This window comes from Nanorana parkeri, unplaced genomic scaffold, assembly GCF_000935625.1.
Source record: "Nanorana parkeri isolate BGI_ZX_2015 unplaced genomic scaffold, ASM93562v1 scaffold143, whole genome shotgun sequence".
Lineage (NCBI taxonomy): Eukaryota > Metazoa > Chordata > Amphibia > Anura > Dicroglossidae > Nanorana > Nanorana parkeri.
Window position 1 is genome coordinate 1687488 of NW_017306411.1, and position 22842 is coordinate 1710329.

Below are 22842 nucleotides of genomic sequence, written 5' to 3' on the forward strand. Positions count from 1 at the left end.
ACAATTGGTTATTTGAGTTACTGTTGCCTTTCTGCCATCTCGAACCATTTTGCCATTCTCCTCTGACCTCTGACATCAAAAAGGCATTTTCATCCACACAACTGCGCTAACTGAATATTTTCTCTTTTTCGGACCATTCTCAGTAAACCCTAGAGATGGTTGTGCATGAAAATCCCAGTAGATCAGCAGTTTCTGAAAATACTCAGACCAGCCCGTCTGGCACCAACAACCAAGCCAGGTTCAAAGTCACTTTAATACCCTTTCTTCCCCATTCCGATGCTCAGTTTGAACTTCAGCAAATTGTCTTCACCACGTCCAGATGCCTAAATGCATTGAGTTGCTGCCAGGTGATTGGCTGATTGTTACCAAGCAATTGAACAGGTGTATCTAATAAAGTAGCCGGTGAGTGTATATCCTGATGCCTGGGTTGTGTGCACATGTTGTCTCACACAGATCAGACCCTTGCAGCCTCTCACTGACTTCTTTCTGTCAGTAGGAAACTGATGAAATTTTCCAAAAAGCACCTGTCTGACTAGAAACAGTAATTTGTTTGAAGCTTAAGGACTGCTCTTTAATAAATGAAAAGTACAGCTATTGTCTTAAATTATACTGTTGCTGTATATTGTGAGATCTTAGTAATTTATTCATGTATACTTATTACAATATTGAGAGGCCTCCTTAAAAGAATGCATTTACAGGAAAAAAAGTGCAACTTTACGCACTACAGCCATTATTAGGTTGCTGTAACCTAAAAGGTTAAGCCCTAATAAGCAGATTTTTTACAAAGACAGATCTAAGATTGGGCCACTTTCCACATGATCCCAGAGCACACAACAGACACAATGGTCTATTCCTGCCAGCTACACTGTTTTAATCAGACCTCATCTATAGGACTGAGCTGCCATTAACCGCTTAGAGCTCCAAAAAGCACAGGGTATAAGTTTTCCAGCAATGTTAAAGATCTTCATAATACAGATGCATGCACAAAGACTGCGGTGATAATATTTTCATTGTGCGTGCTGACAGAACATTGCAGTTTCAGCGTGTAAAATTTGATCTAAATGTATATTTCTGCAAGACAATTATTCTTTGATTAGATTGTGTAGGACATTAAAGTAAAAAAAGAATGTTTGCTTCCTTTTCAATAAATATGTGTGATAATGTCCTAGCAAGGGTAAGTAGCCTTTAGTTGCACAGTCTACAATAAAAGGTATGGCTTTTACAGAAAGGAGTTACCCTATATTTGTAATCTAATAAAATCTATAGGCAATGGTGAAGTGTGTATTGCACCTGCCATTACCAAAAGCTAATCAGAGTAGTCCTATGGTTTCTCACATGCTGGATTTTCAGGCAGCTTTAAGCTTTTTATGTGAGGAATAACTATAGCCTAATTTACTCTTGTACATCAGGAATATAGATGCCAATGCTAACACAGCACCCAACTGCGGAGGCCCGCAAGGACTATATTCTTGTGCTATTCCTGATAAGAGAGGTACCAGTATACGTCCCACTGATGTCACGGACTGCCCAACACCTATTAGTGTGCCACTTCCATACTGCTCTCCTAGTGTTAACTCTAAGTCCACGATACAAGTCCTCCCTATACTGGTAGAAAAAGCCAAGAAGGTCGAAGACAAAATTACTATCCACATTTTAGGTGCTACTGAATACACAAGAATGGAAAGGAATGTGAGGAGACTTGAATGTAACAGCATGGTGTAAGTATTGTACTGATAAAGTTTAGAAAGCGGTCCCAGTGAAAATCCAGCCAAGGCTCCAAGAGTACTGCCATAACTAATCAGGAAGCCAGTCATTCGAGGAGTCATATGGAATCTTTCTTCCATCGCCAAGGCAAAGTTGCTGTAATACAGCATTACAGATATTGCCATGAGTAGACGGACTAAAAATATGTCCCACATCTCAGAAAAAGCCACACCTGTGACTTTCCTTAAAACGAAAATGATCTGCATCCAAACTGTCTGAGCATTATTTGCCTTCGTCCCATTGTCTTCATGCAAAATATGTGATCTCATACCAGATTTTGGTGACTGGTTGATACTTAGATTCTCACTGCTATCAGAGTGAGCAACAATATTCAGTTTCTCCTCAGTCTGAGGCATAATCCAGACAAGACCTAAAAAAAAGGCAAAATACATACTTTTAAAGAGAGAACTAGATAAGTTCAAATGCCTTTCAGTGTTAATTAGAACGTGTAGAGTTCACTGGGAAATAAAGTACCACTAAACTCAGGAGTTAAATCTTAATGCATTCAAGTACCTTAACTATTAACAAAAATGTATCTTATTTGTGTATCACTGAGCTGTAGATCCTCAAATCATCTCTGAATTGGTGCTGACACTGTCCTTCCTTCTGGAGGGTGGCTACTTTTGTTCCCCATGGTCCCTGTGTGTGTTGTAAAGTAGCCACAGCTCCAAGCTCACTCCCGTGATGGACTAGAATTGTAGCGTCCCCCTAACTTGGTCAGCGATAACCCAGTGCAGGATAAAGGTGGCCATAAAGTAATTTAAAAAAACCTACGATCTGCCCATCTTGGACAGGCAGATCGTACTTGCGATCATTGCAAGCCAGCCCCCCTGAGGGGGGGGGCCCCCTGAGGGGGGCACACCGGCCCGTTCGGCAGTTGTCGAACAAGCAGGCTACTAACCCGCCGAGCTCAGGCCAGGTTTTTATAGCCAGGGGAGGTAAGACCACCCCCCGGTCACCGAGGCAACCAGGAGGCCTCCCTCCCCAGGAACCAATGGCAGGCGAGAGAGATGGAAGGTGTGCACTGGGAACCTCCCCCAGCAAGGCTCCCACCTGATAGCGCAGGAGCGCTATGCGCGCGCTTCCGTGGATGCGCACGCAGCCTGCGTACCCGCAACCCGGGCACCAAGAGTTCTACCAAGCTGAAGGGGAACCCGTGCCCGTGGTCCGCGAGCAGAGGTAACACCCCCTGCTTCCTGACAAGGGGTGATCTATAGTAAAAGAACTAACGGGTCTCCCTGTGTTTCCTCTGTAATGAACCTCTATAGTGGATCCACAGCCCACCTGGAGATCTAGGGTCAGTTGTTACGGGTTACCGCAACTACTAAATCTTCTTGTCCAGGGGTAATTTCACTCACTTTTGCCCATCAGCACTTACCGTCCTTTATGGTGATCGATTGAAGTGATGTCCAGACTGTAGACATGATGCTTAGAACTTTTATTGTACAACCTCAGGGAGAGAGGTAGAGGGTCAGGATAATCCAGGCAGATGTAGACTATTACATTGCAGAGCCTGGTTACTGTTTCCATGCACAGCAGGTAGAGCACCTGACACAGCAATACTTGAGGTAGAAGTTACTAGTCATGTTCATCCTTGTCATCTGTAAGAATCCCTGGGCCTCCAACCATAAGGCTCCAGTGCAATCACACAGCTAGTCCCCAGGCTTTAGGCCTAGCCATTTCAGACAATCCATAGCAGCCTCTCCACAGGCAGGGCCCAGGAGAAAAAGAGACGGCTCACATGGTCCACCCCAAGTATTTATCTCCTCTCCCAGCATGCAGCACTGTCTTACAGTGATTGGCTGGAGAGGGATATCCACTCTTAGCAATCTCTCATTGGTTTGTCTGCTCTGTGACTAGGGTACACCCAGCAGTACACTGTAACGGATCTCGGCGGCTCACCCGGGTGACGTCACGGACACGATCGGCCGCTCCGCCCCCGGGGGCTTAAGCCGAGATTTCTCAGTTGTCTGGCGTTCCAGCAACCAGTGGGGACGCCAGACGAGTGCTGGCCACCTCTCCACAGCACTAGGAGCCACAAGCCACCTATCCACAGAGACCTGCCATCTCCCTTCACCGCTGACAGGGTCTCTGGAACCTCATTCTAGCCTCAGGAACCATACAAGCAATCTCTGCCAGAGTAGGAGGAGACATCATCCAGCCCTACCAATCGCAAGTACTCATCTCTTGTTCCTGCTATCAGTGCTAGTTCAATTGTCTTGTTGCTCTGAGTTCAGAGCAGTGACCCTGGATGTTAATTGATTAGCCGATACATTTAGTTATATGCAGAGTACCACCGCCTCACTCAGAACTCTAGTGAGCAGATCTTCGTATACCGTACTGTGAAATTAACATACAGTTAATTGTTGATACTACTGATGAGGTTGCCTAACCTGTGTCTGCTTACCAGGTCTGAGTGCAGTAAACTCACCTGGTAACCGATCTCTCACCAGCACGAGCTGCTACTATCATTGCAGTAATACCTTGCCTGCCACGTATCTATTGCTTTTGTTATAGAGACTATACTACTCAATTGTGTTGCATTCACGTGAACTCACCAGTACTACACACGCTACCTACTACGACAGGCAGGTCACTTGTTTCATGGGTATTGGTGCGATGATGCGTGGAAACCAGTGGCGAGATTCCATTGCCGCATAACAACCTTGGTCCTGTGTGTTTTGACGCGGAACATGGTTCCACAGCTGAGCTCCATATTCCACCTTAATAGAAAGGTTATTACATACACCCAGAGGCAGACAGATGCAAACGATGACAGATTAATTAGGGAAAACCAAATTAACCTAGACGACAAATCAGCATCAGACTACATACAATCTGATAACACTAAATGTAATAGCACTCTTTCACTTTTTGTGTGCTACACAATCTCAATACAAATTAGTAAACTAAATATGAGATTGTAGTCCATCACAGGAGATCATGTAGGGACCATGTAGAACAAAAGTGGCCACCCTCCAAAAGGAAGGACAGTGTCAGTAGCAATTCAGAGATGATTTGCGGATCTACACGCGAGTGATACACAAATAAGATATCTTTGAAGAAATAAATCTTTGCTCATAGTTAGGGTACTTGAATGCATTTTTAAGATTTAACTCTTGAGTTTAGTGTCACTTTAATTATTGAACTAATTTCTCTGTATTTATCATGACACTTTGCCCTATTTCAGATACCAGGATAGAAGGCTACATAGCTTTAAATTAAGTGTTTATCCAATGGTTATATGCTACGGTATAGAATTCCTTATTTAAACACTTATTGGCATTACTCTCCTAATACCTTTCCTAGCAAAAAGGCAGATTTTGTCACAGCAAACTACAGCACTGACAAAATATAAGAAAAAGAGAAAAGTGGCAGATTTTAACAAAGGCAGAACAGATGGCTGACCAAGACTCCAGGATGAATCAGGTAAATGTAAAAAAAAAAAGGTACAGCACTTCAGTACTCTTCAAATAAATCAGATGCACATTTGCAAGGCACGTCTATCAAATAATGTGTTCTTTAAGATATGTAAGTGATCATGAAGTAAGTCAACTGCACCTTTGCATGTCACTAGACTTTTTAAATCGATGATCATCAATGGCACTCTATGTACATTTCTCAATCTGCCTCCTGGGGTAGCTTCTAGGCGGGAAGTCTCGTTATGCTGGAAGTTGCTAGCCTTATGGATTAAATTTAATTGTCAGTGGACAGCGGTGTGCAGCTTTTTTTTCTTTGGACTTCTTTGGGGTGCAGATGGTCTTTTCCTTTAGGTTTGTGTAAAAAGACTGAAGCATGCTGGTAGTAGAAGGGATTATACCCGTAACTGGCCTATTGTTTCTGTTTGCCAATGTTCAATCCCCCTGCTGGAGGCAGTATAACCAGAAGGTTTAGGACATCCTGTGCCCCTCATTGGATGAGGACATTTTTAACATTTGAAATCAACCTGTCATTGAACTGGTTATAATATAAGAAAATATATAAGCAGAATTTACCTTCAGTGACAACCACATGTTGAAATAATCAGATTCAGAGATATATAGGCACTAGAAATAAGTAACCCACATGTGTTTCCAATAAAATCTGAAAATGCATTTGCATTTTCATTGATTTAGAAGAAAACGAGTGTCTAAAAACAGTGTGTATGGAATCACAGACTTAGCCTGACCAAATTAGTTTTTTAAACTTTTGCTAAAGTTTACTTATATGTCATCAGCACTTTCTTTAACATTACATTAAAAAGAGATTTAAATTCTCCTCCCAGGGTCATCTGCTGCAATCTATCTAAAAGCAGCTTAACTGTTCTCACCAGTCAAGAGCAAAAGATATTGCATGTCAAGCAGCCAAGCTCTATCTATCCTTTTGACAGAGCAAAAGCCAAATAAAACATTAAATACAAAAATGACTGGGAAGGAGAATGAACCGAACTGATTTTCACTTACTTATAAAAAAAAGTGTACATACCTGCATTTACTATAAATATGACAGTGCAGATGAGGGATGTCATATAAAAACCTCCCTGCAGTTCAGCTAGGTAACCACCAACAACAGGACCTAGGATAAAACCCATACTGGAAGCCGCATTAAACCTCCCCATTATATGGGGGCGCTCTTTTTCACATGCAAGATCTGACAGGAATGCTTTTGATATTGAAAGAGAATGCTTAAAAATTCCTGCAAAAAGGAAAAAAAAAACTTAATTAGATTTAAATGTTAAAAATATGTTTTCGCTATGCATCTGTAAATATTTTTAATAATGCTTTCCTCCATTCTACCACAAGAAAATCAAGCATTCAGGAAAAAAAACTTCAACTGTAAGAATTAATTTGCAAGTTAAATGAAATTATGAAATATATATTTATTTATTGTACCCTCCAGGTTATCTAAGTCACAAAGGGATAGAGACAATACCATTCACTAGGGGCTGTGGGAAGTGGGAAGCCATTGTGTAAATAAATTGGAATACCTAATCAAATAAGGGATTTCCATTTTTTTTTTAAACTAACATTTATATATTGAGAAGAACCTTTATTTTAACCATCTATAAACAAACTTTACCACTACATTACAATGGGTATTTTTTTTCATTTGCAGTTTAGGTTGTAAAACATCCAAATACGTTATAATGTATACATGCACAATATATAATGTCATCTTACTCCTCATATAGATGACAAGTACCAACTTCAGAGGATGTCAAACGGTAATGTACATATAACATTCTAGAAAAGCAATGTGTAAAAATCTAGCTTACAAAGTCTGAACACCAGGCTGCTCCGACAGGCAAAGCTCTGGTACTTCCTCAAGGTACCAATGCTGGCCTGCATACTTCTGCCTTCTGCACATTCCTAATGGCTAGTGAGACTGACCAACAATGTAATGGCACAATAAAAAGTGTGGGTTGGGAGGCAAATGGCAAGATCTGACACTACCTGGAATTGTAAAAGGTTTTAATTTCAGAACAGCTGAGTATTTGGCTGTAACATGAGGCTTTTTGAGGCGGATGCAGCTGTGCTTGTTTTTTTGTTTTGTTTGGGTTAGCAACAGAATACCTTTAGGAATAACAATATCTACTCAATCATATGTGTAATGTGAGTCCAGAAGATGGCTGTGGTCAAGCAAATTTCAGAAACAAATTCAGAAATGTAGTTTCTTTTAATCATTAAGGAGCAGCTAATGGTGACTACTTACCCACAGGTATTCTGGCAATGGCATAAATGTAAATGTTAATGGACACACCAAGAAGACCATAGCCAAGAGCACTTATTACAATACAAGCAATAAGTGAATATCGTCTTCCAACTATATCACTCCAGCTTCCCTGCAGGAATAAAAAAAAAGGCTGGTTACTTCTTTATAATCCCCATTTATGAAACGATCTACGGAAACAGCTAACTTTGGCAACTCTAAGCAACCAACTAGATACAAAACCATCTTTCTACAAGTCTGAATGTGACTGGCTACTGTGGGTTGTGTGAGACCTTTCTTGACTCAGAGACTGATTCCTACTTTATTATAACAATAACTTGTTTTTCACTAATTGACCAGCAAACAGGCAGAGCATGTATGTTGTAGAATGGATTGTGGAGGTGGATTGCAGTGTGACCTAAGGTACAACATATTAATTGCAGCCTCCATTACCTAAAGCAGAATTATAAGCGTCAGTATTAACATTTTTAAACATTTCTTTACATGAAGATAAAACAGTGGAAAAAGAACAATTTCCAAAATACATGCTAAAAAGTTCCTTAACTTGGAAAGAATGCAAACTCAAATGTAGCAGCAGCCAATAACTAAAATGCCTTTAGTTAAGCAGTTCTTGTATACTTCAAAGCCACACATTGGCATTTGGATATTTGGCAATCAATACCTTGGAACAACAATTCTAGAGCTGCAACAGTTAATCGATTTAGTCGATTAAAATCGACGATTGAAAACGTTACCAACGTTTTCGATCGTCGATTCGTCGGCTATCAATTGATTTCCCTGATTCAGCTGTAGGATTCTTCTGACCTGAGAAGACGCTGCCTAGAATTTTGTCCTGAAAAAAGGACAGTTTTGAGGGTGCCTGCTGCTCAGAAATAATCTATGCTCCAATCAAACAAATAAAAAAATCTTTTACTGGTAATTTTTTAGGTCCAGTTAGTACCGCACAAAACGTTTATTTTGCGAGTCTACACTTAAGTGCATACAAACATACACACACACAAAATCATTTTGTAGGGCAAGTATGTGACTAATGTCATAAAATAGAATGACACTTCCAGGGCTGATTACATAGGTTGAAAAAAGACGCAAGTTCATCAAGTTCCACCAGTTGATACAATTAAATAAATAAAATAATAAATAAAAGATGAACCAGAGAAAGGCAAAATACTCTTTTAAAGTAAGGTCCAATTTTCTCAGAGGAAAAACTTTCTCATCTCCTAGCACAACTTGACATTACCTGGATCAAAAATCTCTTGTGTTATTACTCATAAATATTAATATCCAGATATTTTTAGGACTGCATTCATCCTTTTATTAAACAATCACCTGAGCTGGCTAAAACGAATTCCTTCGGAAGTCTATTTCACTTGTTCACAGCTCTTAGGCTCCATTCACATATAGTGTTTGCGTTTCCTGCGAGGTTTTCCCTGCGGTAGACCGCACGGCAACGCAAACGCAAAAAATCTTTCACCCGCACGGATTCCGCTATTATATATCCAGGAATGTGCGTAATCACTCAAAAAAAAAAAATCGCACTTCTACTATATTGTGAAAAACTGTGCGGCCACCGCAAAAGTCTGAACAATGCACATTAAAGTGCATTTTCTTTCTGTTTAGAGTGGCTCCCCTCCGAATATGTGTGGACAACCACTCCTGTGTTAATGGAACCTTACTGTGAAGAAACCTTTTTGCATGCAGAGGTTAAACCTCTTTTCCTCCAGATGCAAAAAATAAGTGAATAATGTGCACCATGTTCACTATATGGACCATTTATGTATTCACGCATGGTAGTTATATTACCCCCTAATTACCTCTTCTCAAGGGAGACTAAATTCAGTTCAACTAATCTTTCCTCATAGCTGAGATCCTCTATGCCTTTTATTAGTTTAGTTGCTCTTCTCTCCAGTTCCACAACATCCTTTATGTGGTGTCTAAAACTGAACTGCATATTCCAGATGAGGTCTTTTTTCTGGAGTCTATACCTCTTTTAATACAAAAAGGTATTATGCTATTATTACATTTTTGATCTACCTAGGCCTGCAACAACTAATCGACTAAATCGATGATTGAAAAAGTTGTCAACTTTTTCAATCATCGATTAATCGGCTTCTGATTAGTTGGCCCTGTTCAAGGCTCCACACACGCTGCGCACCCCCCACCTCCACCTCACGCTCGCTGCTGCCAGACCCGCCCGCATCCACGCGCCACACCTCCTCCCCGCCTCACCGCTGCCAGACCCGCCTGCCCACATCCACGCTCCACACCCCGCACCTCCTCCCCGCCCACATCCACGATCGGCACAGGGATGCAGGGAGAAGAAGTAAGGAGGCGCAGGTGTGGGGGGATGACAGTCACCGATAGACAGGCCCGATCTCAGAAGCAAGTTGCTGGAAGACTGCTCAGGTAAACCTGCACTTTCCCCCCCACATGGTGCTCTATAATGTATTGCTGGGATTTGTATTCCTTTATAGCCGATATACAGCACTATGTACTATTATACATAGGAATACAAATCCCAGCAATACATTATACATTGTATGTATAATGTATTGCTGGGATTTGTTGTATTCCTATATAGCTGGAGGGATTCTGCATTGCGCTGTATAGAGGACTACAAATCCCAGCAATAATACATTATACAGTGGTGCAATGCCGAATACCACCAGCTATAGAGGACTACAAAACCCAGCAATAGTACAGCGCAATGCAGAATACCACCAGCTATAATGTACTTTTGCTTGGATGTGTTGTATTCCTCTATAGCTGGTTGTATTCTGCATTGCGCTATATAATGTATTACTGGGATTTGTTGTATTCCTCTATAGCCGGTGCCATTCTGCATTAATTGCTGTATAATTTTACACTTTCCATTTCACTATATTGCACACCACACTTTTTTCTTCTTTTTTACTTCCACTGCTCCAAGCTTGCTCCTGTGATGGACTACAATCTCAATACAAACTAGTAGTCCCATCACTGGAGTCTTTTTTTTTAATGTATTTTATTTTATATCCGATTAACCGATTAATCGAACTTAATAATCGGCTAACTAATCGATTTTGAAAATAATCGTTAGCTGCAGCTCTTGATCTACCAGAACTCCCAGATCCTGCTCGATTACTGACTCCCCAATTGTACTCCCCCTAGACTGTATGAAGCATGCATGTTTTTTAGTCCCCAAGTGCAAAAATTGTAATCATCAACATTAAACCTTATTTACCTTCCCAATAAAACAATACATTCAGATCTGCTTGTAAGTTAGAGTTTTCTTGTAAGGCCTTTATTTTACTACATAGCTTGGAGACATCCAGGGGCATAACTAGAAATCAAAGGACCACATAGTAAAATTTTGCAAGGGGCCCCCCCAAACCCCTCTCTTCAGCTCTGCCCCTGCTGGCTCTGACATCAGAGCCGAAGAGATCACTCTGCCACTGCTTCGCTACACTGCGGCTGCCTGGCAGGCAGGGCTGGATTAACAGCATCACAGGTCTAGTGCAGAGGATTTTGGTGGGCTTTTTTATGGAAATGTCAGCAGGCACCAGGGCCCTCTTCCTCCTGCTTGGGCTGTGATTTGTAGTCTCTCTATGTCTTGGAGTCAGTGGTGGAGCGCCAGGGCCCGGTTGCAGCTGCAACCCTGGTTGTTCTGCCACTGACTCCAAGCTGTAGAGGGACTACAAATCTCAGCAATACATTATACAGCAATGCCAAATAATATCACCAACTAGAGAGGACTACAAATCCCAGCAATAAATTATACAGCCATGCAGAATACCGCCAATTATAGGGGGCTACAAATCCCAGAGATTCATTTAACAGCACTGTAGAATACCACCAACTGTAGGGGACTACAAATCCCAGCATTACATTATACAGCACTGCAGAATAATACCATCAGCTATAGAGGATTACAAATCCCAGCATTACATTATACGTTAATTCAGAATAATATGAAGCTACATACTGAGTTCCTCTGGGTTCACAGCCACATGTCTCTTTTTAGGAGGGTTGTGCGGGCTCTCAGGAGGCTTTGTGGGTTCTCAGGTGGCCAGTGCGGGCTCTCACCAGGGGTCCTCAGAGTTGCACTGGCCGCTGAGGGCGCAGCAGATGTGGCTCTCTATTCAGGCGACTGCTCATTCCTCTCTAGGGCACCGAGAGGCCCCAGCAAGCAACCTTCTAATATGCCTGAATAGAGGGCCACCTCTGCCAGAGTGTGGCCAGCCTGGATTGCCATCGGGTATACCTAGGCTATCCGGGCTGGTTGGGCTTAATTGTGCCTCAGCCTATGGCGGTAGTTACAACACTGGACTCTGCAATGCACTGGTTTCTGAAACGCTCTAGACCGTGGACTCGACAATGCATTGAATTCTGGAATGCACTGGACCCTGCACTCTACAATGCACTGGACCCTGGACTCTGCAACACACTGGGATGCACTGGACCTTGGACTCTACAATGCAGTGGACTCTGGACTAATCAATGCATTGGACTCTGCAACACACTAAATACTGGAACACAATGGACCGTTGACTCTGCAATGCACTGGACTTTGCAACGCACTGGACACTGGAACACAATGGACCCCCGGACTCTACAATGCCCTGGAATCTACAATCCTGGCTCTGAGGGGGGAGAGAGACCCCCCCAACTGCCCCAGTGTCCGTCCCCCCCCCCCATGCCCTTCCTTCCCCACTCTGTCCTTCATGTCTTGCCGCCTGCTCAGGCTGGGCACTAGAAAAACACTGGCACTGCTGCGGCATGGAGGCTACGGGGCAGTCACTGACTCAGCAACGGCAGGTTGTCAGTGATGTTGTCAGAGATCTGGACAGTGGCGCGTTCTTCGTCACAGCCACCACTGAGCCAGTGACAGTCCTCCGATGCCGTTGCGACCCAGACAGCTTGCACAGCGTCAGAAGGATCCATTTGTTCCTGGTCCCGGCCCCCCTGTGCCCCATAGAGGCCACCTGGGTCACTATGGTGATAGATCCGCCACCACCACCATGGCAAGACCAAAGAGCTGGCAAAGGACGTTAGGGACAAGATTATAAACCTGCAGACAAGGCTGGAATGGGCTACAAGACTATCAGCAAGAAGCTTGGTCAGAAGGAAACAACTGTTGGAGCGAATATTTGCAAATGGAAGGAATACAAAAAAACTATCGATCGTCCTTCATCTGGAGCGCCATGAAAGATTTTGCCTCATGGGGTAAGGATGGGGGAAACACACAGGGAGAAATTTCCATCCGGATATGAAGAGGAAAGCTAACTCTACTTTGCTTGAGAATAAGATTGAGCAAAGCATTGGGCTTTTAAAAACTGTACCATAAAAAAAAATGTCTTGTAATAAGGCTTTAGATTTTCACCCTTATATTTTTCAGAAGTGACATCACGTGAAGAACAAAGCCAAGATTCATCAATCCCAATTAAACCATACTTTAGAAATTAGATTAGCAATTCAGTGAAAATACACAGGAGAAGCTAAGGCAGTATTAATAGGCAGTGGTTTACAAATAGAACTGTATGAGTCATATAAACACAGAATTCCTTATAAAGCTCAAAGGAGTAAATCCTTATATACTTTGAGTCTCAAAGAAACAAATGCAATGCCGAATTTAAAGCACAGAATGTTGCAAATCATTCCCACACTAAATATACAGCCACAATATATTTCTAAAATGTTATATACTTATACAAAAATTGGAAAGCAAATTATCCCTAGAAGTGCTATTTATCAAGATAAATCTCCATATAATCAAACATCTGATTACATGGCAGCTACGTATTTCTCTACAGAGTGCAGAATTATCCATCTCATTATTTCACCTACATCATTCCACATTACTTCGGGTGCTGCGCTGGTGTTAAGGTCTGCTAGGGATTGCAGCATCTCCTCTCCTATTATTATTGTCCCGATAGTTTCTGAATGATCCTGAGCTACTTTCAGATAAGTAGACACAAACAATTTGTTAATTCTATATCTATGCATAGAAAGGTGTGTAATGCACGGATTTAAATGGTCAAAACAAATCCTGTTTAAAAGTGTATGTTATATGCCTTAGAAAATGCTCAGGAGTGGCCCATGACAGATACATCTTTTGGCAAGCCCTCGCCCTCTTCTCTGCATGCAATGTATAAGCAAATATCTGATCCAGGAACAGAAAGTCTACCAAAATCCAACATGTTTCAGGCTTGCAGGAGAGGAGAGATAGATTTAACAGTGGTGTGTGGGAAGCATGGAGCTCACAGTGGGATATTTTATGGGTTAGTACATATGCTGACCATGCATTTACTCTTTTGGAGTGTAAGACTAAAATAGTAACCTGCTAGTGAGACATTTACACACTCACCACAATAGAGCTAGAGAAGAGTTGCAGGATGCCATAGCAGGAACCTATATATAAAAAAGGAAACCTTTATCAGTTCTGCATTTAGGCCCAAGATGTTTAATAACGTAAAAAACAGAGCAGGTTATAAAAACAGTGTAGCAAATAAAAGCCTTATACGTAATTAAAAAAATATATGACAAATATTTAGGCTGACAAATGAGTCCAAAAGTTATAGCCAAGTTTACAAGCTGATGCTGCTAAATTTGGCCTGGACATCTAGGCTTTAATGACCTCTGGTCACCAATAGGTTATGAAAGAATTTGCAAATCCTTTTATAGAAGTCAACAGTGACTGGAACTCCTTGGATGGAAAACTTACAATGTGACTAAAAATGATAGTTAATGCTGAACTTGAGGCAGATGTAAAAGACACAAATGAATGCATCTTTGTTTACATTAATACGTACATCTTAAAATGTATTGTTTACATGCAAGCTGTATAAGTATCAGAATTGTACTCATCAGCCTCTTGCAGCCCTGGTACAGAAGAACTCAGGTTTGTGGAGGAAAAAGCAACACAAGGAACCATAAGTTGTGCTGCAGTGCAAGGAGCATATCAATAGCATATCAATAGGAGGAGAGAGCAGAGTGACAGAGAGATGAGAGCATCAGTCTGTTGCTTGTCCTTTTACTATCTATTCGCTGGCTGAGGAAAAGGCAAGACCTGTAAGTGTTAGTGAACTGTACCATGGAAAAAAACAGGTATTCTGCCCTGCTAGACAGGGCTGTGCTGTGTGACAGAGCTGTGTAAATCTCAGGATTGGATAGACAGAAATACAAAACCTTTGGTAGGTAAAAGGCTCATATATGTATTTTATCTGTTTTCCTGCAGTTTAGCATTAATCTTTAAGGGCTTGTTCACACCAAATCCGGACCAGATCTGCATGAGTTTCTGCACATGCAGTGCAGTGTATTGTATTTTGCCCCGTTCCGGGCCGTTTAAAAAAAAAAAAGAAAACATTTGTTTAGCCTAAAATGGGTTTTCAGTGTGTTCCAGTGCTTTTGCCTTTGTTTTTGATGTGTTTGCATGGGTTTTAGTGTGTTCCAAAGCAGAAAAAATAGGGCATGCTGCAGTTTTTCCACATGCTCTGGAACGGAACTCTGTGGTGTGAACTAGAGTTCAAAATACCATTGGAATACAATGGACGCATTTTTGATGCGTTCTTAAACTGCTCTGCACTTAGTGTAAATCAATAAAAATATATTGTCAAGAGAGTAAAACATTTTAGAGCATTGCATTTAAAGCACACAATAGGCACTTATGTCAAGCATACAATACTCACTGGCATACTATATTCACTTATGTATAGCATACTATACTCACTGGCAGTCACAGTACACAGCCGTTGCCTTTATATAGTTGCTCACTAACTATTAACCCCTTCGTGACTGACGACGTACAGTGTACGTCGCCAGCATCGGGGCTGTTTAAACAGACTCCCGGCGACTTTTGCCGCCGGGACTCTGTTTAAACTTGTAGAGCCGACTGTCGGCTTTACAACAGAAGCGATCCTGGCGACTTACCTGTCGCCAGATCGCTTCTGCGTCCCGAAGAAGGGGCCGCCCCCCCCCCGCCGTGCTTCCCGGGCTCCGTTGCCCCTCCTACGGGCCCGGGACCGGCGATCTTTGTGTCCGCGGGGAGCTGGGGAGGAGGTCGACGAACTTCCGTTCATCGATCCCCTCCCCGTTCTATGGGACCGGGAGCGATGCAGATTGCATCACTTCCGGTCCCTGGGCTGTCAGTTCTGGGCTCCTGCAGCCCAGCTATAAGCTATTGAAGTGCGATCTGCACTTCAATAGCTTATTTCCAGTGTAAAGGTGACACTGAGGGTCTTTTGGACCCCCAGCATCACCTTAAAGAGGACCTGTCACCACCATCTGCTATTACATGGGGGGGCTTGCAAGCCCCCCCATGTGATAGCAGTCAAAGTAAAGTAAAAAAAAAAAAAAAAACAGTTTTTAAAATTAAAATGAAATAAAATAAATCTAATAAAAAAAAAAAAAAAATTTAAAAGTACCCCGCCCCCGCGAGCACGCGCGTCGCCACGTAAACACGCGTCGGGTGCGCCTACGCATGAAAACGACGAACGCGCTACACATGTTGGGTATCGCCGCGCACGCCGGAGTGAGAGCAATAATTCTAGGGCCAGTATTTTGGGGTATCTCTAAATTGATGACCTGTGGGGGCTTTTAAAGTGTCTTTTATTGATTTTTTGGGGTACTGCAGTTTTTCGCCGTTTCACGGTCGCACGCAATCTGTAAACTGGGCATGTTGGGTATCGTTTTACTCGTTGTAACCTCATCTTTTATATTTCATTTAAAAAATGGGTAATTTGTTGTGTTTTGGGGCATTTAATTAAATTTGTCACTAAATTTTGGGGTTTAATAAGGAGTTGCGCTAATATTGCGCAACATAAAAATTTTCAACTACCACCATTTTATTCTATAGGGTCTTGGCATTCAGAAAATATATAATGTTGGGGGGTTTTACGTCATTTTCAGGCCTAAAATGTGGAATATAACATGGGTGCAAAAATGGAAAAAAGGGCCTCAGTCATGAAGGGGTTAATATCAATTTTCTGTTTGTTTTCCTTTGGGTTTAAATGTTACACCTCTATCACATACAATACTGAAACAATGATTCATGACCTATTTACCTATTATACCAGCTGTTGTTGGACTGGCCCCGAGTGATTTCATGTGATGATTCAGTAACGGCACAATCATACTCACACCAAAGAGGTCCTAGAAGAAAAAAACATCTGATATAAAATATGCTGTTGTCATACATATGCAACATTTTTCTATACGGCACTATTTCTTCTACTGTAATTCACGTGAACCCAACCGAAAGATAAAAGTGTAAGTTAATAGAAGTGCCCCTATAACCTCCCAATGTCCTTTTGTATGACAAAGGTTATCAGAGGATCCCTAGTCTCACAGAGTTATTCACGCAAGGGTGAAGAGTTTGGAGAAGGGAACAATCTAGGCCAAAATAGCTGATTTGGAAAAATTCTCCAATTTAGCTATGTTGTCCTAAATTGTTCTCGTCTCCTGCCTTCTCAAACGCTTCACCCTTTTGTAAACAGACCTGTTAGCATTTGTCATTTTCAAAATATAGCCAGCAGACATTTGGGCATCCACAAAGCAGGAGAGGTAAAAAATAAAGGATTGTGTCTTTTTACCATAAAATGCAAAACTTTATTTTTACTATGACAGATTGTCTTTGAGCAGTGCATGTGGTCTCCCAGATGACATTTTAAAATAGCTATACTGCAAGGTCATTTCTACATGTATGTCAAACCTATGGCATGCAAAGGGAAAAAATACCTCCAAACAAATAAATGTCTGAGCTGGATTTGTGACCTCCAGACCACACACTACCTTCCATGAGTAAGCAGTAAGTGATATATCTGCTTTGTCTCCTTTTGTGTCCTTCAAATCTCTACAAAAGTCTCTTGAAAACCACACACAATCCATGCTTCCAATAAACCTTTTAACAGTGTACCATAGTTTAAAAACACAAACTGCAATCATGTGCTGTAAATAATAGATTAGGTAGTTTCAGGTTTTTTTAAAATGCCACAAATTTTGGCTGGCTGGCAACTTTCTTTAGATTGTTTCTAAAGTAGCCACTGTTCCAAGCTCACTCTTGTGATGGACTACAATCTCAAAACAAGTTAGTAAACTAAACATGAGATTGTAGTCCATCATGGGAGCGAGCGTACAGCGGTGGCTACTTTACAACACACACAGGGACCATGGGGAAGAAAAGTAGCCACCCCCAGAAGGAAGGACAGTGTCAGCACCAATTCAGAGATCATTTGAGGATCTACAGCACAAATAAGATACATTTCTGTTAATAGTTAAAGTGACATTAAAAGGCAAACATTTTTTTTCCTCCCCCAATGTTAATGTCAGCACTTACCTTAAAGTGACATTAAACCCTCAGATTTTTTAACACAAACCAATACTGCAATGTGTGCCTTACTGTAATCCATGGTGGTTTCCCTTCTCTTTGCTGCTCTTCCTTTTAAATCCTCATGTCTTCTCATGCTTGGGGAGAACTTCCTTTTTCAGCTCAGGGCCTCTTCCTGTAGTGCTGGCTCAGGTTACAAGCCAATACAAACCTATACACAGACACCGTGTATCCATTCCTGAGACAAGGCAGTCTGCTGCAAAACAGAATTCCTTGCTGGTACTTCCTGTCCCACGGTGTCTGCATGCGGGTGCACGCGTCCATAGACTTACCTTGTGCCTCTCCTCGTCTCCCGGCCGAAAATCCGAACTGCGCATGCGCCCGCCCCAAGATGCATTGCGGCCGCCTGAGAATTTTCAGATTTTCGCACGGGAGCGCACGACGAAGACACAGGTAAGTTTAAACCGATTTTAGCGGGGTTTTTAAAAAACGTTTTGCATATATCTACTGCTATATGCTAAAAAAAGTGAGGGTTTAGAAACCCTTTAAGTTACTTGAATTTATATTGTAAAGCGCTGTGCAAACTATTGGCGCTATATAAATCCTGTATAATAATAATAATGTATTTTTAAGATTTAACTCCTGAGTTTAGTGTCACTTTAATGAGAACTGTCCCATAGTCTGTCCCTTATTTAGACTGCTATCTATTCTAACCACTAGAAGCTGTCTGTAGTTTCTTATGTATAACCCTGCTCCAAACAGCTAGAAAGGTAAGATATATATTTTAAAATGACTCTGTTATGTGTTTCTAGTCACACAACATATCTAACATAATGGGGGGAGGAGGGGGTCTCAAATTTGGCTGCAAAAGTACAAATACACTATAGAGTCCATCTCCACGCAAATTAAACGTTTTCTCCCGTAGTGGGGCTGCCCCTACAATGCAAACGTTAACTGCTCGTTTATGCCCAGGGGGCAGGAAAAAAAGCTGTTTACCTGATCCCCGCTTCGTCTGACTCCCACCAGGCAGCTGAACCGTTCCAGCAGTCTCTTCTCTCCTTCAGGGCCAGTTCACACCAATTGCGGTGCGTTCCAGAGCTGTAGCTGCTGGAACGCACCGCAATCGCACACTAAACTCCCTCTTTGTTCTGGGGCGGGATGGGGGGTGTGGCAGTGCATTGAAGTCAATGGCACTGCAGCCATGCCCCCCCACCAGCAGTGGGATTGGACACATGGCAAAACATTGTCTGCTTTCAGGTCCACTGAGAATGCAAAAGAAAGAGCATGCAGCCAGATGCTGCATGCTCTTTCTTTTGTGTTTGCAGTGGACCGGAACGCAGACAATGTTTTGCCATGCGTCTGATTGCACTGAGAGCAGGGGGCATGGCTGTGGTGACTTCACCGCCACGCCCCCTGCCGACCCCAGAATGAAGGGGGTAGTTTAGTGTGCGATTGCTGTGTATTCCAGCAGCTACAGCTCTGGAACGCACCACAATTGGTGCGAACTGGCCCTAACTCTAAGGATGCTGACACCATCAAGTACAATGCAGGCTCCATCACCCTACATTGTATGCGTAGACTCAAAGGGACAGTCCACTGTTGGTAGCGGGTGGGGGAAGAGGAGAGTGCCAACTTCTGGGTGAGTGGAGATCAGGTACCGTATTCGCTGGCGTATAAGACGAGTTTTTAGACTTAAAAACATCCCCCGAAAATCGGGGGTCGTCTTATATGCCGGGTATACGCTGGATGTGCGGTAATACTGTATGTACGGTAGCTTCGGCTACATACAGTATATCGCGCTGAGCCAATCACGGCGAGCGATGTATTCTATTAATGAATACAAAGCCTGCCGTGATTGGCTCAGCGCGGTATACTGTATGTAGCCGAAGCTACTGTACATACAATATTACCGCACATCCAGCGGGCTGACAGATTAGCCTCCCTGGCGGTCTGATTATTTTTTGTTCAATTTTTCTTAACTTTTAAAATTCTCGCCAGTTTCGCCCCCTGCGACGCAGGCGCTCGCAAGGGACGGAACCCGGAAGACAGAGCAGGGATCGTGGACAAGGTAAGAGACTGTAATCCCGAGTGTGGCTAGGGTGTGACCGCTTATGGTACTGAAAATTAACCCCGTGCCACTCTCGGGAATACCGCCATGGAGGTTAGTGGGTGTATTTAAACATTATTTTGGGCTATACTCGTCTTATACGACGAGTATAGCCCAAAACCTATGTTTTAACAGAAAAATTAGGGGGTCGTCTTATACGCCGAGTCGTCTTATACGCCGGCAAATACGGTAAGTATAACAGCCTGTTCCTGTCCCCCAGGCATAAATAAGCAGGTCACCTAGTGAGGCTGCCATGGCACTGCAAGGGAAAACTTTGCTTTTTCCTGAACTTGGGATTTAAAATAGAGCAGTTATGGGTAAGTGTATCTTCTTTATTCCATTCCCTAGACCAAAACAAGCACTTACCCTTGCAGTGTGGGGGTAGTCCCACTGCAAGGGTTATTTTTTAAATGCTCAGAATCCTTTAAAAACTGAACAAGAAAAAATATTGTTCGGTATGCGGGCCAGATTCCAGTACAGGCAGTCCTCACCTTACTTGTGTTTGTCTCAAGAACACATTATTATGTGTTTGTCTCAAGAACACATTATTATATTATATAAATAATAAGAATAGAGGGAATATATATAAAGGAAATAGATGGGGAGAAATGGATTACAGGTTTTGGTTGTTTATAATCACTAGAGGTGCATCCCAAATGGAGATATAGGGGTCTATTCACAAAAGGGTGAGTTTGGAGAAGGCAGGAGAAGTGAACAATCTAGGACAAAATAGCTGAACTGGAAAGTGAGTTGAATTGCAGAATTTCTCCAAATCAGCTTTTGTGGTCTAGATCAGTGCTCCCCAACCTTTTTATCGCCGCGGACCGGTCAACGCTTGATAATTTTACCGTGGCCCGCTGAGGGGGGGACGTTGATTGTTTATATTTTAGATTGTTTTGATTTAATAATTTTAATTTAATTGTATTTAAACATGCCTTCAAAATAAAATACAGTTACACCAAAAAATGAAAGCGTTGGAATTCTTCACCTATTCCACCACCGAAAAACTGGGCGAGATTACGTTAAAATGTGTGACCACATCACTGGTCACACATTCTAACGTAGTCTCAAACTTTGATAGATCACATGCCTACCTGTAATCATTTAATCAGAGAAATAGATTATAATAGGGAACATTACAGTGTAATATTCCCCATTATAATCCATTTGTCTAATTACATAAAATAGCAGTACACAACAGAGAAATAGATTATAATAGGGAACATTACACAGTAATATTCCCCATTATAATCCACGTCTAATGACATGATGTAAGACACCCCCCCTTCCCCCGCTCAGACTCACCCTTCCAGGAGCAGCAGCCATGTGTCGATGTGTGCACTCACTGCAGGGGGCGGGGCGAGACTTCCTCTTCCCCCCAGAAGATGACAAGAGTTGGAGAATGAATGTGAGAAGAGAGTGAAATAGGGGTGGTTGAAGATGGCTGGTAGGGAAGGCAAGCGACTGATGTTGGAAATGGAGTAGATGCTTTTTAATTAGAGTTTTCTTAAATAATTATTGCTACTCAAGATATAATTTGAAGTAAATATTTTGTATGTATCATGTATAAATGTATTCTTGTGAAATAATAACAATAAAAATATATTAAACAAAAAAAAAAAAAAAGAACACATTAGAGACCCAGTTACAGGATACCATGCTGTATACAGTACAGGTGTCACTTCTGCCTCATGGTAGCTACAGCCCTGGGCAAATCTGTACTGAATCTGCCAAACATGGACATGAAGGATTCTATTTTATTTAACACTTCGCTAAACCAAAAACCTGTGAGGTTTCCAGCCCCTTAAACAAGATGCAAAAAAAGGGACAGCTGTCAACTCTGTCAAACACTACACAACAGGATTGTAAAATCTCCCTTAAACTGGCCATACACTATACAATCAGAGTGTGCAATCTTCTTCAGATTTATTAAAAACTATACAATTTATGGACAAACAATCCATTCAATTTGTATCCAACCAGGCAGGTCCTTGAACTACATTATCGATAGTAGATCTAAAGGAAATGATATAGCGTATGGCTAACTGTAATACGTGGACACATCCAAACAAGTCAATTAGGAAGGTCGTTGCACTACACCGCTGATGGCTTATCTAAAAACAGATTGTACAGCGTATGGTCAGTCACTGTGCCATGTCCCTGGACCAATATTGACTGTAAAACCTTGTCACACAGGACACATCCCACTACTGATGACCATCATCAAGATCGTCCACACCCCCTCCCCACTCACCAAAAAGCCCACCACGTGTAAATACTGCTGTAAGCTCCGCCCATTCGGCGTAATCGTTGGTTCGGCAGCCCCCATTCTCCATCATCCATATACAGCACCCCCAATGCAGCACGTTCTAGCTCAGCCACCGCAACTAAGCGCAAGTCCGGAAACTTCCGAATCCCTCGGCGGAAACAGCCGAGCACTGTGGCGCATGCGCACTTGCTGCTGCAATGAGCGGTATGAAGGCGTGACGTAGTATTGCGTATGCAGGGAAGGGGTGCCGACACAGAGCGAGCAGGAAGTGTGTTCCTGTTCCTTGTTATAACATAGTCAGTGTACCATTCTAGAGATTGTTAGCAAGCAGTAAAGTAATATAATTACTGAAAAGAGCTGATGATTTCTGAGCTCATAGCTTATGTTAAATATGCTCTAAGTAAAGAAAAGTGAGTACTTGCATTTAGAAAACATTTTTTTATAAAGCACTGGGATGTTCTTTATAGGGCTGTTCCTTGAATGATGTAGTCTGAGCCTGTTGCCTCAGGAAAAATCTCTTTGAGGCATGATGGGGATTTGGGTGGCAGGCAGAGCTACATATTTGTTGTATAGAGGCCTCTCTGATGAAGAATTGTACCCCCTTTCCTGCCAGAGCATCCTAGGTTGCTAAGAGCTGGGCAGAGAGATTTGTAAGGACCATATACATTTCTCTGCCCAGATCTTAGCAACCTG

The 22842-nt window shown here is 42.2% G+C and overlaps 1 protein-coding gene across 1 annotated transcript; it reads right to left on the bottom strand.

Moving 5' to 3' along the window:
• Nucleotides 1-1222: 1222 nt before the first annotated feature.
• MFSD9 (major facilitator superfamily domain containing 9) lies at nucleotides 1223-22320 on the bottom strand. Its single transcript, XM_018554128.1, has 6 exons — nucleotides 22135-22320; nucleotides 16512-16599; nucleotides 13817-13860; nucleotides 7456-7585; nucleotides 6229-6438; nucleotides 1223-2134 (listed from the first exon to the last, which is right to left on the bottom strand). The coding sequence occupies exons 1-6, from the start codon at nucleotides 22207-22209 to the stop codon at nucleotides 1347-1349; spliced, it is 1335 nt and encodes a 444-aa protein (XP_018409630.1). The 5' UTR covers nucleotides 22210-22320; the 3' UTR covers nucleotides 1223-1346.
• Nucleotides 22321-22842: the final 522 nt, after the last annotated feature.

Coding starts and splice junctions, on each gene's coding strand:
- MFSD9 (XM_018554128.1), bottom strand. CDS start 22,209: ATGGGGGCTGCCGAACCAACGATTACGCCGAATGGGCGGAGCTTACAG. Junction 7,586..13,816: donor TCTTCTCTAGCTCTATTGTG/GTGAGTGTGTAA, acceptor TTATTCCTGCAG/GGAAGCTGGAGTGATATAGT. Junction 6,439..7,455: donor CATTGCCAGAATACCTGTGG/GTAAGTAGTCAC, acceptor TCCTTTTTGCAG/GAATTTTTAAGCATTCTCTT.